We start from the raw sequence: 19,813 nt of genomic DNA, 5'->3' as shown, positions 1-19,813 counted from the left end.
ACTCAAATCAGCTCCCACACACTAGCAGAAGAGTAGGTACAGTATGGAAAGTGTAGACAGCATGTTACAGTAAATGTATGTATGCAATATGCGCTGTGCTCTATAGTTTTTTTGCAGAAGTGGGCGAGGAAGTGTTTTGGTGTACAACAGAAAGAGGAATTACATCAGACACACCCAGTGCTCTGCTATTAGCTGTTCTGAGATTTTTGTGCATTGTGCAGAAGTTGAAAACATTTCAACCTTAGATGACCCTACGCATGGGCCATGGCGGATTCAGAAAATCTGTGCTTCCCATTGAAAAAAGGCGTTTTAAAGCAAAATGGTGAATTTTCTGCGCTCATTGTGAAACCATCTGCATTCATTACAATTACACTAAGACAAACTGTGTTGGAAAATGAGTGGGAGGTTCTCAGTACATAGTTTATACTGACCTGTGTACAACCCACTGCATTTTAGATAGAGCTTCCAGCTCATAGAGGAGTATAGTGACCGCACAGCAGCAGTTCATAGTCATAATACTTTTTATAGTCCAGTACAAAGATAATGTTATCGAAATGGAGTCTCAGCCCAAGACACCTAATGCCAGAGGATGGAGTGCTATTACTCCAGAGAGCACAGTTCCACTGCTCCACAGCCCAATGCTGGGGGGCTTTATACCCCTCCAGTCAACACTTGGCATTGAACATGGTGGCCTTTGGCAATGCTGTGGAGATTATACGTGCTGTGTGTTGAATACCTGTGTCAGCCTTGGGTGCACCTTAAAGTAACTAAATTTATTAATTTAACAAGGTGCCCTAATATTTTTGTTAGTTTATGTGGCAACTAGAGATCAGTTGAGCTACCAGATACTGACAGTGAGCGCTATCAGTTGGCCTCCTCAGTGCATTGAGGTGTAGAGCATCTGGGAAGTATTGGGTGGTTTGAGGAGCCAAGCAGAATGCTAATGAACAGTTGTAACCCTGGCCCTGGCATAGTCAAGGAGGCTGGCAGAGTGTATGTGTGTGTGTGGGCGCATGTGCTGTGGGACTGAAGCACATGAAAGAGAATGTAGTCATGCCTTCAGCTCAGTGCAATACACCTAACCCAGAGGGAGAAACCTCCCCTTACTGGTTATTCATAAACCCAGACTTGCTCCACACACTGAAAGGGAAAACCTCTGTGCTCTAATTGATGAGAAAGTGGAGCTGAACTCTGCTATCATTGCACTGCAGCTGTGTCTACTGTTGCATTTGCTTTGGGGATTTATTATAGTAATATTGTAATTGATTGCACTGCTACTTTGTCATAGATTTGATAGAGGTTTCTTCGTGTTTACCGTGAGAGTGGGCGATATAGCAGAAATATCATCATGATACTTGAAAACATTTTCGCAAGACAAGATATGTATCATGATATTTAAGTTTTTTTGGAACTGACAGTACCAAAAAAAACAAAATGCACCAAAATGCTTTAGGAAAAATGGATATTACGAGGACTGTTATGTTCATAATACAACATTTGCAGCAATAAACTGCTTAAGAAGGAAGAGAAGGAAAAATCAAACAACTAGTGAAAAAAAAACAAACTAATAAAATAAGATAATGACATAAACAACTAACACCCAATCCTGTGCAGTTTGTGCAGTGACTATAATCCGGTTGTTGTTTTCAGGCTCTCCATAATGGAAAGTAAAGTCTCTCTATAAAGAAAACTAATATCTGTTTTATGATACATGCACTTGGTGTTCTACAAGTACTAATAAAACCTGAAAAATGTCAGAAAAATGGTGCATTGTGGTTTAACAAAAGCAGCTCTGACCTCAGTCAACTGCAGCATATGAAGAAGCTGAGGAGAGCCTGTCACATAGCATGGCCTTAGTTATTGTGCAGCAGATTTAGAAGAGAGCCACAGTCGTATGCATACGTTTGAATACCTTCGGTCAAATGACATGTTTTGTTAACATCCTTTGCAGGGAACAAACTTAAATATGGCATTTTTAGTGCACAATTTATGTTTACATATTGGAAAAAATAAAACCTATAATACAAAATGTGCCATAACTTTTCTACAGTCCCTGCCCCCCCCCCCAGTATGCCAAATTCAGCAACTAAACAGTAGTTGTGCTTTTAAATGTGCAGATGTGTGTTCTCTGTGGAGGATGTGTTAACTTATTTTCACTTAGAAAATCAACAAAACAGTATTTGACCAGGGCACCCAAACTTTTGCATTTAACTGTGTATAAGAAAATAATGAGATCACACTTTTCTTAAAGATTTTTTTTTCAGCTAAGACTGAGGTGAGATGCCTCAGACACAAAATACTTAAGCCATCTGTGAGAAAACATTTTGATCAAAGTGAGAAAACCCAAGGTTGTTTCTTAAGTATTTGAAATAAGAGGAGATCTTATTTAGCATATTTATTTCCTCTGGGATTTGTTAATGTGCCATTCTCAAATTCTGATTCTTTATAGGTATAGTAGGGCTATAGCTTAAAAACACATCTTATACAGCTTGGTTTGTAAAAGCTGAGTAGAATCAAGTGTTCTTGATTGTGAAAAAGCTGCTCTGTGCAGTATTTCTTCCAGCTAGGACTGGAGTTTAACCCCTTAACAGGCCAGGCTTACTATATACTTCTATAACCTAAGAATAGCTCAACCAGTTTGCAGTGAAGTCCCTGTAGTTACTGAATAATAAGTCTTAGTATGTAACAAGCCTGGGATTTTAAAGGTTAAGAACCTTATAAAACTGAACATACAGAGGAAATTTGAATAATTTATTAGAGCTCTAATTTTGGCAGTTTTTTAGAGTTTGATATGCTATGTAGATATTGTTAAAGTTTCCAAACTTACTTTTAACTCCCCAGTCCGAAAGGTCTATGTATGGATACTAAGCTGCAAAAACAACCTGATTAGAGCACAGTTGTGATGTCACATCCATGAGCACATTTACATTTGACTGCACATTCAGTTTACAGCAGTTAATCATACTCATTCGCATTGAGGAAGAAAGGAGTGTTGTTACTGGAGACGCTACAACTTTATTAGGGAAAAAAACAAAGAATGAAGGATGAGGGCCCTTTAAAAACAGTATGGTTTGGTGTTGGATGTGTGTGTAATAATATACTCATTGTCTGTCCAGGACTTGCAGTGGCTCTCCAGCTACTCCATGGGGACATTGAGCAGCTGCGGAGGGAGTACATGGCCATTTTCACACGAGGAGTGTCTATCACCAGGAAACTGGGCTTCTCTGATGTCATCATGCCAGGTGAGAAATGCTGAAGTCTTCTGTTTTGGTACATGCAGTCATAACAGTTGTCTCGTTACAGTACACTACACTCTGTATTGCACAATACAATCTCTCTTTATTTGTGTTTGCACCCACAAGACCCTGTGAATTGTGGATGTAACACAAGTGCAACTGGGTGACACATTTGAACTTTCACTGTATTAAGTTAGGGTTGATTGGGGTTACAATAAAAGTATTGTATAACAAATCCCATATAGTCTTCAAATAATAAATGACTTTTGTCGGCAGGACATACTGAGCTGTAGATTTGTAACACAGTGTTGTCAAGGCAGACAAAGTTCTGAAACTGCATCTACATTAACTTGAGCTAATGAAATTATGAAAAGAGCACATATTTAACATGCACAGTTCTCATAAATAACATGTAGAATGAATTTAGCATACTGATGATAAAAGCATAAATTATGGCCGGTGCAGAAGTTATGGCTCATTTTATATGTTATGTTCATTTTTTCCAATATGTTAAACTAAATAAATAGAAATTGGGCCAAATGCAAATATATACCCTAAAATGACATATTTAAAGCTACACTATGTGTTGGAGACCTCTCTGGTGGAAATATGTTATTGTACACAACGTGTGGAAAAACATTTTGTAGTGTCGGTTATGCTTCAAACCCCTTCCCTCAGCAGATGAATCTGATGTTTGCGAGCGCATTGAAAGAGTACAGAAAGAAAATTTAAATAACAAAATTGGGTAAAAGACGTGTCCTCTAAGGATGTGACTAAATTATCTACTATTGCTATCAGAACTTCATTAGTTTAATATAGACTTATGACCTAAACACTGAGTCGGATTTTCTTTTTGAGCCTGTGCGCATGACGTTAAAACGTAAAGATGTATGAAATGGTTTAAAAAACCTCCTTGACACCTTTGACTTTTAAATTATTTAATCAGGCTATACAAGGTGACTTGCCTCAGTGCTCACACACCATATTTTAATATATGTGAGACACACACACACATTTTATAAGCCGCTTATCCTTCTGGGTCGCGGGGGGAGCTGGAGCCTAACCCAGCAGTCATCAGGTGGAAGGCAGGAAACACCCTGGACAGGTCGGCAGTCCATCGCACGGCTCCTGACTCAGTGATTGACAAAAAATATCACAACTTGGTTCCCTGCAGAGGATGTGTTAACCTGTTTTCACATTGAAAATCAACAGAATTTCACTATGGGCGTTTGCATACGGTTGTATGTAGCCAGTTCAGATTTTTTTTTGTTGGTTTTTTTTTGGAGCTGCAGGGTTTCTCCATATGATCGTATCTCAACTGGAAATAAGCGTGCCCTCAGTCTGCTTGCTGTATTTTTAGTGAGTCCCTCCAGAAAGTGTTTGTCAGGCTGCTCATTCATATGTGTGTCTGTGCGTTTTGCGTATGCATGTGCTGTTTTTCCATTCCTTCTCAGAAACCAATGCCTGCCCCTCATCTTAGAAACATATTCAGTTTTTACTGTAAGGATTTGTCTGTTTCCCCAGCAACGGTTGGTGTGGCGGTAAATTCAGGCAGCTCAGGGTAGCTCAGACAGGACTAACCTCAGTCAGTGAGAGACGTCAAACTGAGATGTCCAACTGAGAACACACACTCAGTCCAAGTGTGCGTACACACACACAGTTCCTGATCTGCTTGGCCGAAGCAACGGAAGTGTTTTCTGCCGTCTCCTGTGCAGATGCTCTGTTGCCTCATTGGTCTGCTTCTCCAAAAGCTATTTATAAAAGGCAGTTGCACACTGCCCTGTGCTCTGCTGCCTCTACTAGTCTGCCTCTTTAATCTATGCTGTATGAAACGGTCTGGGCCACCCATGCATGCAGCCGCCCGGCCTGTAATTACTGCATTTCAAAGCAGCAGACCTAGAAAAACGCCTTCTCTTCAATTGAATATTGCTGCTATTTGTCTGAACCAGACAGGATCTGACTGTTCAGTTAGGCTCAGTCAGGTTTTGACGTAACTTCTCAAATTGTTTGACCCATGAGGCCTGAGCATTCATCCTACCGTATGGAGATAGCAAGTTTCATCAGCAGCAATGCCTCAGTCACCTGTGCCCAGGATTCTAAGAGAGCATAATAGGCTTTGCCCTCTTGGGGTGGGTTAGATGGCCCTGCTTCTCCCACCCTTCACTTAGTGCGAGGCTAGACAACGAGAGCGTCTGTGTATCTGATGACGCAATTAGTTTGTGTTCTCCTCTAAGTGTCTTTTGAGAAAAACAAGCCTGAACATTATGAAAAGTAAGATGCTGACTTTGCTGCTTCATTGTTGCGTAGGCGAGCTGTATGGATTTAAGCAAGAAAAAATGCTATATGAGAGCAAGAGAGATGTGAAGTTATCTAGAAACAGAATAAAAAAAAATCATGTAGTGGGATTACATGTATTTTGTAGCATTAAGTGGATTAGGTAGTGAACTGTGTGGACCAGCCTCAGGGTAACGTGTGTGCTGATTGTGTTGATCAGTTTGATAAGTTAGACAGCTTTTGCACAGTAAACGTTAATGTTAGTGTAGCAATTAAACATTGTCATGTCACCAAGCTTATACAGGAATACAATAAAACATCTCATTTCTGTATCCCTTTTCTCACATTAAACAGCACATTCAGTGGTGTCACATGAAAAAGATGAATATTCATGTTCAGCCTAAAATTCCAGGCCAGATTAAAGCTCTGCTCACTGATCTTTTATGCTGTTGCTGAAGTGCAGTAGGTTAGTAGCAGTGGGCTCAAAGACCTGCAGCATGCTTTCATGCTTTCACCTTGTTTCTTTGTGCAGACACAGTGCTTGTGCAGCATTTTCAGTCTGTGTTTAGGTGTGGATGGGTGATGAGAACAGTTGAAGGTGTGATAACGGAGGCCCTCTTCCTGTCTGTAAAAATGAGTGTGTGTGTACTGAGGAAGTATGAGGAGTAGGTCCAAGTACTGACACACACACACACACACACAAACCACAATGACCTATAAGAGCTCCACCAAGTTCTGTCAACAGGTGCATCCTATGCCTCACTGCAGAGTATGATAGAATACACACAGAATAGCAGCCTGTGGAAGTTGGTCATAGTTTTGCTACTCTGAAATTGCACTGAGCCTGACCTGAAAGCATTTATTACTCATGTGTTTGTTACACTCCCAGTGAAAAACCCTGACTGTAATCTGTAGTCAGTGTTACATTTCTGACATGTTGTCTTTTAAAGGGGAACTCCACCAATTTCTCAAAATTTCTGCATAATTAAATAGTGAAGACTTTGACAAAATCAGTCACAGTGGTTTAATGTGAATTGCTCTGTTCTAGACAAACTTACCAAGCCAGATTTAGTCACAGCAGTAGTGGTAGAAACCAGAAGTCTGAAGAGCTCATAGGGGGATTTCATCTATTTTTTCTGCATAATTCCGTTATTGAAATATAAACAAAGTCATTGAGAGCAGTTTGATGTGAAATGCTCTGCTTTAGAGAATCTTACTGACTTACAATGTCTCCAACACAAAATAGATATTATATTTACTGTCTAAAATCAGTTCTTTCAGAACAAACTTAAAACAATGTCTTGGGCATCAGGCAAAGTATTCATAGCAATTTTATGCTATAGAGAAGTTTTAGACTCTCCAGATGTGTGGGTCCTATCAGTAAGGTTCCTCTAGAATGGAGCATTTCACATCAGAACATTTTGAATGACTGTGTTTACATCCTAACATCTTAAGAATTATACAGAAATTTTAAAAAATCTGAGAAATTCCTCTTTAATGTGTCTTAAAGCTACATTGCTAAAAACTTACATTCAAAGGTTATGAATATGTTGCCTGATGCCTAATACATTGTTTTACAAAGGTATGGAGAAAGCTTTGGCCTGAAAGGTATTTTTTAACCCCTTAACATTCCAGACGTATTACATACTAAGGCTTATTATTCATGAACTACAGGGACTTCAGTGCAAACTAATGGAGCTTTTATTATTGAAGTGTGTAGTAAAACATGGCTTGGTAAGGGGTTAAAATCCATTCATTGTGGAATGCTACATGCAAAGTGTTGGAAAACAAATAAAACGTACCACTTTTTAACCATTATCAATATACGTTACATATTTACCATTACCCCTGGTTCCTGTCACTACTGTTATAAAGGAATGTACACATCTCAGTGACTGAATTATCCAAAATTTCTTTTAAGAATTGGTGGAATTCCCCTTTAGGCCTAATGCTTTAAACTGCAGTTGTGTTCTGTCCAGACCCTCGGAACTAAATAACTTATGTATTTCACAGCAGATACTAAATAATTTACAGCAGTTACAAAGTAGTAACTATTTATTAATAATGGAATAATAAGCATAGATTTTATGAGGTTAACAGAACTCACTGAATGTAGATTCTCTTACAGTTGTGCTAAAAGGTTTGTGAACCCACTTAAACCTGCTTGAGTGGGTCCTAAAATGTGATATGATCTTTAGGTGAGCCACAATAATAAATATGTGCACATTACACACTGTACAGTGCTGTCTTTATTGAACAAATATTCATATTTTGAAAGCCAGAAAGCTGGGTAATTCCAAGTAGTACATTTATACATCTATATATAATACATCTCTAATGTATATCATCCTCATATTATTTTTACGTGGATTTAAAAACATCTACTGCCCTTATTTAATTTAAAAAATTAATGAAGAATGAAACAATTGTCTATTTCTTTCTTACGTAAAGTTACCATTTTGGAAATATACAGTTTTTTTTATGAAAGTGACAATGTGTGAAAATGCGTTTCTGTTTGTTTTTAATTTTCCCTTCATATTCTTCCAGCAACGTTTGCATCCAGTAATAACTGTGAACTGTCTGGTTTCTCATAGGGGAGATGAGGAATGATCTGTACATCACCCTGGAGAAAGGAGAGTTTGAGAAGGGAGGGAAGACTGTGGCCAGAAATGTGGAGATCACTGTATATGCACTGGATGTGGATGGACAGATTCTCAGGGTAATTAACTTACTTGGGTTATTATTAAACCACTGAGGATTGATCTGTCTGTGTTCTGCCCACAAAGGCCTTCTTTTATAGCGACTGTTGTGTGGTTGGACAAGTTTTACTGAACATTGGCAAAAATTTCTTTGAACTTTGAACAATTTCTTGTGATAAATTGTAGCGATCCTGGTATCGATTTGCTAAATTATGTTGATTTTTTTGCCACATTATGTTGATGTTTGAAATACCACTGAGATGGACTACTTTGTTGTAGTTAAGTGAAACTAGGCAACAGAAAATTTGCCACCATGCTAATGTTATCTAGATTACACATCAAAAAACACTACTCCCAGTCTATCATTTACACAAAACAAATGATCTGAAAGTTATAAATTAGTCCAAATGTCTGTAGCTTGACAAAATCTGAGCTATACGCCATGTGCAACGCATTTGTAAATGGAGGATGGATAAATCACTTAACACTAATGTTCAGTCAACATTTTAATTCTGTAATGAGTCTTAACAGGAGTAACGGCATGCTTTTGGCTGGCAGTGACCTGAACTGCTCCAGCTAATGTGAGGGCACCAAACTGTATTTTGTGGGTACAGAATGTACCAGTGTAAAAAGATAATGTGAGTGCCTTCTGAGTCAGGGCTGTTTCTGAAGGCACACAATGCTAAAATCATATTACACTGTGTCAGTGCAGCTAATCTGAGCCACCGTGATGCGCTTATTTTGTTCTGCCTCATACTTGTGAAACCACACGCAGATGGAGCTGTTGATGGCTTGTGGTTTTCCTGCTTGTGCGGACAAATTGAACATAAGCGCTGATGGGCAGCCTGCCACACATTGACCTGCTTACTCTGTGTGTGTGTATGTGTGTGTGCATGCAAATGTGTGTGTGTTGCTCCACAGGGCTATGTAGCAGCGGGTTCAGGCGAGCCAGGTGCAGATGAGTATCACTCATTCGTGCTGTACCACAACAACAGCCCGCGCTGGACCGAGCAGATCAAGCTACCCATCCCAGTGGACATGTTCCGCGGATCACACGTCCGCTTCGAGTTCCGCCACTGCTCCAGTAAGAAGGCCTGACACTGTTTTACTAACAGTGCAAATCTCTCACACATGATTAGGTTAAGGTTCTTTAGAAAACATGAAACCTCAGCTTTTACTGTGATTTCTGGATTGATTATTGATTCTTATTTTGGTACAATTCAGAATGATTTTTAAAAATACACTGACTAAGCAGACATGACTGGAGACTCTGTTTATTGTAGTACTAGAACACACACACATTTTCTAAGCCGCTCATTGGGCAGAAGGCAGGAAACACCCTGGACAGGTCGTTAGTCCAGACAGGGCATGGCAGAAATTAACATATACATTAGTACTGCAGTATAACCAATTAAAAACAATACACCAAGATTTATTTATTTTAATGTTAAATATTTCTTTGAAAAACAGAAAACCAACCTCCTGAAAAGAACAGGATGAAGGAGAAGGGTAGACAGACTGTATATGGGAAAAAATGGTATTATACTTAGTTTTTGAGGCTTTTAGTTGCCTTCTTGAGTGGAAATGGGTGGTCTCTCAGTTTGTGCAGTACTGTGTATGAGTATAGCATTCCTGTGTGCATCACACACTTCAACATTCATCAGTAAGCTCATCTGTAGCAACTTGACCATTTCTTTGTAGGAAAGCACTGTCTTTCTCTCTAGCCCTAAGGCATACAGGGAAGCATGCCTGTATTACATTATTCAATTTGCTTCACATGAATGACAGTGTAAGATCCACAGCAAGGCTCTCCAGAGACTGTATGTCTCTAGTAGGCCCTTAATTTGGGCATGGATTAATGATGAAGCTAAAAGGAAAGCCTGTAATCTTAGTCTAGATCTCAGACAAACACAACAAATAGTACCCAGACCCCTTTTCTAATTAGTGAATTCAGCTACTTCAAGCTATTTTTTGTTGACACAAATGTTCTGTTGCTTACAAAGAGCATATAATGTCCATTGAAAACCTGCCAATAGAATGGGATGATCTGGACGTGAGCCTAAGGTCACCATGCCCCATGCCAAGCCTCAGTATAAACACCAAAGCTCTGGGCTGTGGAGAAGTGGAACTATGTTCTTTAGAGTGATGAAGCTCCATCGAATCCCTATGAGAGGAGTTGGAGTGGATTTTGTGATCCAGAACTATCCAGCATCAGCACCTGACCTTACTAATGTTCTTGTATCTGAATGCAATCAAATCCTCACAGCAATGTTCCAACCTCAATTGTAAAGCCCCCTCAGGAGAGTAGAAGAAGGACAAATCCCCTTTTAATACAGTTGATTTCACAAGAATGTTGGATGAGCAGGTGTATATGAACTTTTAGACAGAAGTTTAGGGCTGAACGTTTAATCATTTATATAGATTATATGGAAATTGCAATTTGAAGGATTGCTTTTTTTAAATGCCAAGAGCTGTACTTTTAACTATAAGGGGAAAGTTAATGAACAAACTTTTAAGTTAGCTTGACAAAGCTGTTGGAATCGCACATAGTTGCTAAGGTGTTGCTAGGCCATTACTGTGCGATCCCAGGTGGCTGCTAAGGTGTTGTTAGGCCATTGCTGTGGCGGCCCAGGTGGTTGCTAAGGTGTTTGTCAAGCCAACGTAATGATATCCTACAGTACTGAAAGTTGTTTTAAGTTTTAAGTGAGGAATCTGGCATGCTACCCTCAGAGTTCAAGCCTCAGACCTAGAAAATGGATATGTTGGTAGTTTTGGGGGAAAAAAAACAACCTTGGAGCTTAATTTATAGAAAATAATCACATTACAGTATTGGTCAAAAAAATTGCAATTAGATGTTTTCCCCAAATGATTCAGCCCTAATGTAGTGTAACTGAATTTAGATATGACTAAATTTCAAAGAAGTATTTTATCAGGCTCAATATTGTATTTCTATTCTTGCTGTCATTGGCCTTTTCATAGTATGTAAAGGCACTAAGGTAGACACACATAACATCAAACACTTAGGGTTCCACTCCTGCATTTTCACTGTTCAGTCACTGTTTCAATTGTATACACAACAGTATTGGCAGTTCACAATTGTCCAGCAAATCAGTGTTTTCACTTTTTAAAGCAACAGAAGCAATATATCATGAAGTTTCTAATACAAAGCTTACACGTGGTATTAAACATGCAGTGCAGGAGGAGAATGATGTCAAAGTTATTGACATCATAGTAATATAATGTGATTTGTGCGTGTTTTCCAGCGAAAGACAAAGGGGAGAAGAAGCTGTTCGGCTTCTCCTTCGTTCCCCTGATGCAGGAAGATGGGCGGACCCTGCCTGATGGCACCCACGAGCTTATTGTCCATAAGGTACTTTCTGTCAGTGTCTCACATTCATAGTATTCCTAATATGTGCAGTTGGGCTGCACAATAATAGGCAAAATATTATTGCAGTTATATTGCTACATATTTTAATACACAGTGCAATATATTAAAAACTCATTAGTGAATCAGTAATGTGACATGGTTGAAGATGGGGCTGCATTATTTTGTCAATAATTAACACTAAATATTTACACTTTATACACAGTGTTTCATTTAAGAAAATGAAACATACAAGAATCGTTCTTCCTTTTGCACGATGCTATTTCCACCTTTAAAAAACTACCATATCTTCTACATATTTGCAAAAAGATGAGAAGGGCTTTTATGAAATGCATAACGACAGATTTTCTGCATTACTCTTGAAAATGCTGTTTTAGATCGGTGTGGAGCAATAGTGCAGAAAAAATGAATGGACAACGGATAAACAATTATACATTCATTCAGTTGTCAGACACTCCTATCCAGAGCAACTTACAGTTTAATAATGTTACAGTTGTAGGCTAAAGCAGCATTAGGAGTTTTTTCCCCGGGACTCTTATTGGTGTGGCATGGCATTCTTGCCCGAGGAGAGAATCAAATCCCAGTCTGCTGTGCAGAGGGCTGTGGTATTACCCACTACACTGTACCAACCACTTCAACTGCTTATATGGCAGTCCAAGTATTGTTGTGACAGCATGTTAGTTCTAAAACAAAACTAAACTGATTAGCAACTTGGTGGTTACTATCATAACGTGATTATACCTGATATTACTGCCTGGTCATCAAAGAAGAAAACGTTTAAAAAACCTCAGCAAGTTTTCAGTGGCCTAAAATGCTGTTCAGTGATCAGGAGGCCAAATAGCAGAGGACTGAAATACGTTTTCAGTACGTAACCATGGTAACGGAACAGCACAAAATGTAACTCATCCTTTCAGACAAAGTAGTTTATTGTTCTGTTTACTAAATTTAAACAAAGTTAGCTGATAAACTTCATAATGACTATCTTTTACTCACCACGCTGAGTTTTTGCCATGGATGCAGTTTGTTAAGATACTCACATGATACAGTCGTGCAGCCGTGCCTGGTGAGCTTGATTTTACATAGTTTACCGGAAATCATGTTTTTAAATGATGTTAAAATGATGTTTGCATGTGTTTGATATGGAATATGTTAATGAAGTGATGTGTAAGCATCGCTTGGAATGGGAGTGTAAGCATTGTCAAACTAACAAATAACAAGATTCATTATCAACTATTTTCTTATTACTGATGTTATTTATATCAATTTGTTGTTGCAGCTTTAAATTTATTAGAGACTTTATTCACAAGTCATAGCCTTCTCGATATCAGTATCACAAAGACCATTATCACAAAAATTATTAACATATAGTGTATATTGTTCAACCATTATGTATAGTAAATCTCATTCCAATGATTCTCATGTCCTTTATTTTTTTCATGTATGTTATACTAGCAGACAATGAAATATCATATTCAGACGTTGTTTTTATGCTAACGTGCACAAGCAAATAACTACATCATTTTAGCTTAAGAAGTATCCCAGAGACATGCTCAGTTTTAAAAGCTATGTATGTCCCACTTTGGGTGTAGCACTCAGTAATTGAAGACTGGAAAATGATTTTGGATTAACAGACTGAATTAACCAGAGCCTGAAAGACACGCACAAACATGAGCGCACTGTTCCGTTGCGAGTTGTCCTCAGGCTTCCGCTGTGGCCGTGTTTGATCACACGCCACAAGTATTCATTGGAGCCACCTCATTAAAGGGCTCTCATTTCAGGACCGAACATTCTGCAATCAGTTCTGTGAAACATCAACCACTGAATAAACCGCAACATCATTTTAGTGCATCAAAGAAATGAAAGAAACAACACTCTCAGTTCCTCTAAATGATGGCACATCTGTCATTCCTAGTTTTGACCACATCCTCTTATTATTTAGGTATTTGGGCTTTCTGTGAATAAAATACATACCATGCACAAACCATCATTTTTTTTATCGTAAGCTTGAGCTTCAGTGTGGTAGTCAGTGGAAAGGCTTAGCATACATGCACATGAAAACGTAACAGTATTTACTTGGCCTATTTACTCGCACTGAAATAGGGCAGTCTACTAACCTTAGCCACCAGTATTTGTGAACGCAGCACAGACTAAAACTGTGTGATACAGACAAAAAAATCTATTTCATGATCATTTTTGATCCTATTTTGCTATTATATTATATTATTATATATGCTATTTTGTAGTTTGGTCATGGCTAATTCCTACTTGCCCGCTAGCTAGTCTTCCCCATAAAGATGCTATCAAGTTGAGAGGGCATAGGCTAGCACATGCTTTTTCTGAGACACTGTGAAGCACCACTGCATCTTTTCCAACTGCCACTAATGCATTGTGATTGGGCAGCTCAGTGTACTCAAGAAAGAACACCACGGATTTACTAACATTTTGTGGCATCACAAGCTCCTTTTTGGCATTAAGAAGTGACTATAATTGTTTACTAAAATAGGCACAACAATACTTAACACCCATAAAATCAGAAGGTCAGTCACTTCTCTCACACAGTTCAGCTTATCCCCTCCAGCCAAAAATAAACCTGTATTTCAAAGCAGAAGGTAAAAGATAATCGTTTTCTCCAATTTATAATGTATTGTGCTAAAATGAGGTCTTGTTAAAGTAAACACATACCTTGTTAAAAAGTAAGCACTTTTTTTTTAATTATTCTGACTTACTAAGTCATAATTTTGTTCCTGCTTAATGACTCAGTTTGCATTTGAGCCAAACACTCGCTTATATTGTGCTGGTCATATGTTAATTACGAAGTTGCGCTGTGTTCATTTGCACGGAAGTTCTTCCTAGATAACCCACTAAATTGTTGGTAATTAGCACCTCTTTTAGTGCATCTGCCCCTAACTGCCAGTTCTGTTACGTCAGCTAACAGATGCCCGCATTGGCTAGCATCGCTTTGAGTGATGGGGGGTAAAGGAAGGGTCATCCAGAGAGAACGAGGCCAATTAATGCTGTTTTGGACTCCCCGTCACGCACGGCTGTTACATTCACGGAGATCAAACCCATAATCTCCCAACGATTTTGTGCCACTCAGAGGCCCCTAATATCACCATAATTTGAGGAAATTGTATATTACTTTTCTTCGGCAAAATAAATGTCCTAATTATACATCAGTGTGTGAATTCCTGTCAGGACTGAGCCATCTGTGGTGCCATTAAAATTTAAGAAAATGTAGAAATATAGTAAAAGTATCTGCTTATTTTGGGCTTGTAGTGTTGTAATCCGTTTGTATTATTTTGCATCTTTTTTTTTTCCAGTTACTCTCAGCGGTCTGCTGTATTTTCATAACACTTTATCAACAACTGCAATTTACCTCCGGTATCATGGGCCTTGGTTCCTTGAGAAAACATTCCATATCATGCTTCTTGCTCAGGGAAGATTGTCCTGGCATTGTTCTGGCACAGAAACCACTTTATTCAGTGCTGCACTATTAACTTTTGCGTGCACATGATGCAGGCCTGTGATGCATGATTGTGAGCATGTTTTTTGCTAGCAGATGTCATATTTTGTTTTATCAAGACAAATGGTTTGAAATAAAGTGAGTTGTTAGCATTTGCAGAGGAGGTTTTAAAACTGCTGACCACATTTTGTGTCTTTGTTTTACTAATAGCCTGTAGATAATGAGGTGTTGCCTGCATGGTGCAGTGGTCTTTTGTTTATTCACAAAAGAAATCAGCTTTTCAATTAACTTGAGCTAAAAGTCTTAAAGAAGAACAAAAACACAGAAATCAATTGACACTGGGAAGCTACAGAACAGTGTTTCCTAACTTATGTAGCCCCACAGCTCTTTCAATAAGGCTCAAGTACCTCCTCATCCACACCAAACCAAACCACCAGTATGGTCCTAAATGTGTTCAATAATTGATATTGAATTGCTCATTAATGATCTTTTAATAATATTATTAAACTGAGTATTGCAGTATTTGTTTTTTCAACTAAAATACAATTATGCATCATCATAGTGATATTGTGATATTTATATTTAGTGTCTTGTTTTGTTCCTAATCAGAATTGAGCATTTAGACGCAAAGCACCTCATGGACCTGGCTTATAACTCACTCACTCATTTTTAGCAGGCTGAATATTCTCCACGGGGGGCGCTGTTAGCATTGAAATAGCTTTTGTGCTTCGCATCAATGACACTTGGTGTTTTGTTTTTTTTTGTATCAGGCAGTACTTTTTATTTTGTAATTTTTTTTTTCCTTTATATCTTTCCCTACTAACTGCTTGTTTTGGAAATCACTGCTATAGAACATTCAGAGACAGAACAAATGATAACTGAAGAAGAGTGTTCTGTGTACTGTTGCTGCACTGAAATGCTGATGTCTCAGTTGTGTGTTTTCCAGTGTGAGGAGAATGCTAACCTTCAGGACTGTGCTCGCTACCTCAAACTGCCCTTCTCCAAAGCCAACCTACCAGGCAACAACCAAGCTGTGAAAGGCACCAAGGAGTCATTCTGGATCACCTCCTTCCTCTGCTCTACCAAACTCACTCAGAACGGTACACTCCTTGCCTTGTGTCTCTCTGTGTGATGTGTGTGCGTGCGAGTCTATTAGGTGTATCTACCTTGTGTCTACACTCTTTGGCTATGCCAAATCAGAAACATCTACCATGTAGGTACACTTTGTAGATTTACCGTAGCCCTTTTGTGCTGCACAGTTTATCAGCCCATCTCTACCAATACATTAATAGAAATGGTCTTTCCAGTGCATCAGTGTTACATCATGGTAGTGTGTGTTGGACTCGTAGGAGTGTATCGCTGGTATGGGTGTTTTTACATACCTTGTTGCTAAGTTGGAATATCTCACCACTCAAAAATATCCTTCCAACTGATTTCCTGTGGTCAGAAACTGGCCACTAATGAACAGCTACTGGATGACTAAAACAAATTGTGCATGTGAGAAGTTAAGCTATTGTCTCTATCCGTACACATACAACATGTACCAACAACAGAGGTGTCCAAATAGGTAAGCGTACACAAAAAAGCACAGCAGTTCCGTACATACAAACAGGGTGTCTGCAGCTCCTTTAAAGGTAATTTTACAAATTAAAGACTCTTATAAGTAAATTTGAAATTGCACAGTTTTTATGATGAAGTAGAGCTTTTATAAGGCATGAAATTTTGGTCTGAATCTGAACACAGAATTTTCTGTCAAGGCCTGGCCTGGATCGATCTTCAGCACCAAGATTTGAGTCTGAACCCAACCTGAGCATGAAAAAATTTGTCCAAACCTGTTTTGATTCCAAAACTGACCTGCATAAAACTGACTGGAACCTGCTGATCATTACCCACATATATAAAATACAAAATGATGAATTTATGAATGAATTTATTCATCGAGCAGTGCTTTTGAACAATAACACCATACGTTTAGTCTGAATACATTTTCCAGATTACACTGTTCTGTGCAGTGTTGATGTGGCAGGATGTTAGCCTTCATCATAAAACTTGATTTCTTTAAATAAAGAAAACATATTGCAATGTATTAATACATCATATTACATGTAACATATTGAACACAAGGCTAAAAGCTTAATTATTTCTGTATCAAATCCACATTTTAAAGGAATTTTTAAAACACCAGAGCTGCCATTTTATTTACAGGCTACATTATCAACATTGTTATCATTGAACTCAGTAACATTTAACTCAATAACATGGAGCTTGTGAACTGTCTGTAGTGATACCAGACAGAAGAAATTAAACACCTGTTTGCTATGTACATGACAAACACAGCCACTAACTAATTGGCAGCATGACACACTATATTTAGCGTTCAAACCTCAGCCCCAGAAAAATTTGATAAAAAACATGCTTCTGGATCTTAATCACAGTTTAAAGTGCAGTCACAAAATTGGTAAGAAAAAAACATCCCTAATTGAACATGTAATATAAATAATTTTTTTGCCAAGTAAATTCAATATAAACATCCTTTTGGTTACACTCAGCTGTACCCTTGTGAGTAGATTATCTGTTTTATTTCATGTCCATCCATTTTCTCACCAGTGTGGGCCTTGTGGACATTGGAGCTAAATTCACAAGTGGGTGGCTCCGGCATGCCAGATCAGAAAAATGATTTAAAGTAAATAAATTAAAGAGGAAGAATAAAGTAAGGAGAAAAACTTGCCCAACCTAAGCCTGACACATATTTGAGATAAGATGTTGAAACCAAATTTGAGCAGTTAGTGAAGACAAATGGACAAATATTTAGGAAAGACAGGTATCATTTGACTTCATATCACTTCACACAGACATTGCGTAACATGAGGTGACTCACACTGTTCAGCAGTGTGCATGAAGCTAACATTACCTGCTGTTGAACTGTGTGAAGTAGCACTAAAAGTCTTAAAAGACATTATAGCGAGGTTGCCTGCAGCCTGTGCAAAGTGCGCCAATATGGAGGGTGTTTCTGATAAAATGGCCAGTTAGTGTAGTTACAAGTTAGATATACCTAATAAACTAGCACTCTGTGTAAGGATCAGAAAACTGTAAAATTGCTGTTGAAATGATCAGTACTGAACAATATCACACACTGTGACAGGAGTCTGATAGTATGACTAGTTTTTTTTTTACTAATTACATATGAAATACTACAGGTTTTTTCACTCAAGATGTTTTATGACCAGAAACTGGACTAACACTGCTATATGAAGAAATAATGTAGGCTACTTCAGACATATGCACAGTAGGATTCTGCTTATTAACCTTATTGCACTTGTTGCTCTCTGCAGGTGATATGCTGGACTTGCTGAAGTGGAGAGCGCACCCAGAGAGGATCAGTGACAGCTTGAGCAAACTGAAAGAGATCGATGGCTCTGAGATAGTCAAGGTAGAATACACTGCACCCAGTTTGTCCATCGGCTTATAATCTCTCCTTTTTAATTAGTCTGTTTACTTTTTACATACATTATTGTGTAAAAGTCTTAGTCCATCTGATAAAATGATATGTAAACCTATGAATCCTAGCAGAAAGAAACTAAAAGTAAGTACATTGTGATTTGCGTAGCTTTACCGTTTCCAAAACATCTCTACAAGGAAGCCCAGTGTTTAAAGTTACCATCGAATACCTGCTTCAGCTAAAAATCGTGTCTGCATAATCTACCTGTTTTTTTTCCCCCAAACTGTCTCCTCAGTTTAGTTGTATCCAATTCCACCCACTAGTTAGGACTCCCCCAAGCACACAATACCCCCAGCGCTAGGAGGGTGAAGGCTAGCACAGGTGTCCTCCGAGACCTGTGAAGCGTCACCGCATGTTTTTTGAACTGGGAGGGGGGCCATCGTACCCACCCAGAGAGCGAGCTCAGTTGTGCTCTCTTGGACAGCCAAGGGTGTCCTGATGATAGGGCTAATGCTAAGATGGTTGCGCCACTCGGGAGCATAATCTGCCTGTTTTAACATCTGACTCCTGACAGATGCACATATCGCTGTTGCAGAACAAGCTGCTGAAAATAGCGGAAACAAGCAATAAAATAATAGTGAAGCAATGCCTTGATGCGTCAGTGACCTGATTGGTTACATTCAGATTGACAAACCAACGATAAAGAAGCAAATAGAAGGTTTATTATTATTGCTTTGACTGTGATACACGTAGACATTAAGTGTCTAGTTTTTTGCCGAACTGGAGTTTTTTGTCTGAAATGGTGGGCAAATGTGAGAGTAACAGAGCGTATGTGTCATAAACAAGCACTCACATATGTGTTTTGGTGCACTTTAGCCATGGCAGTGTAAAACCAGCCAAGCCAAATGAAAAAGATACAGTGTCACAAAAATACTCTGGTTTGGCCTTTAGCAAACAAATGAGTTACATTTCAACAGCATTGAAGTATGTTCTTGGTTCTCTAAGACTTTTGCACAGTGCTGTATGTGCTTCAGTTTACTAAGTGAAATTAAACATCTTCTCCCAGTTCTTACAGGATACACTGGACACGCTCTTTGGCATCTTAGACGAAAGCCCACAGAGATATGGCCTCAAAGTGTTTGATTGTCTTGTAAGTTCTAACCATGTTTTTTTGTTTGTATTTAATTTCCTTCATACCTAAGTTTAAAAATGGAATGGAAAAATCTGATCTAGATTAACGTTTTTGCTCTGTATTGTTTGCTAAATCTAGTCTTTTGATGTGAAGTTCAAACCACATATGTTTGAGTTATATATATC

At 38.6% G+C, this 19,813-nt stretch overlaps 1 protein-coding gene across 2 annotated transcripts in view; it reads left to right on the top strand.

Annotated features, from left to right (window-relative positions):
- The window catches only part of dock4b (dedicator of cytokinesis 4b), a 164,103-nt gene that overhangs the window by 83,470 nt on the left and 60,820 nt on the right, over positions 1–19,813 (top strand). For both annotated transcript variants that reach the window (XM_036577481.1, XM_036577483.1), the window contains 7 exons: positions 3,117–3,242; positions 8,105–8,229; positions 9,131–9,293; positions 11,473–11,579; positions 16,004–16,157; positions 18,390–18,487; positions 19,563–19,646. In XM_036577481.1, coding sequence (XP_036433374.1) covers positions 3,117–3,242; positions 8,105–8,229; positions 9,131–9,293; positions 11,473–11,579; positions 16,004–16,157; positions 18,390–18,487; positions 19,563–19,646 — 857 coding nt within the window. The remainder of the gene's footprint in view (positions 1–3,116; positions 3,243–8,104; positions 8,230–9,130; positions 9,294–11,472; positions 11,580–16,003; positions 16,158–18,389; positions 18,488–19,562; positions 19,647–19,813) is intronic.

Source organism: Colossoma macropomum, unplaced genomic scaffold, assembly GCF_904425465.1.
Source record: "Colossoma macropomum unplaced genomic scaffold, Colossoma_macropomum, whole genome shotgun sequence".
Lineage (NCBI taxonomy): Eukaryota > Metazoa > Chordata > Actinopteri > Characiformes > Serrasalmidae > Colossoma > Colossoma macropomum.
Note: the sequence above shows the minus strand (reverse complement) of the source record. Positions and strands in the feature narration are given on the sequence as shown.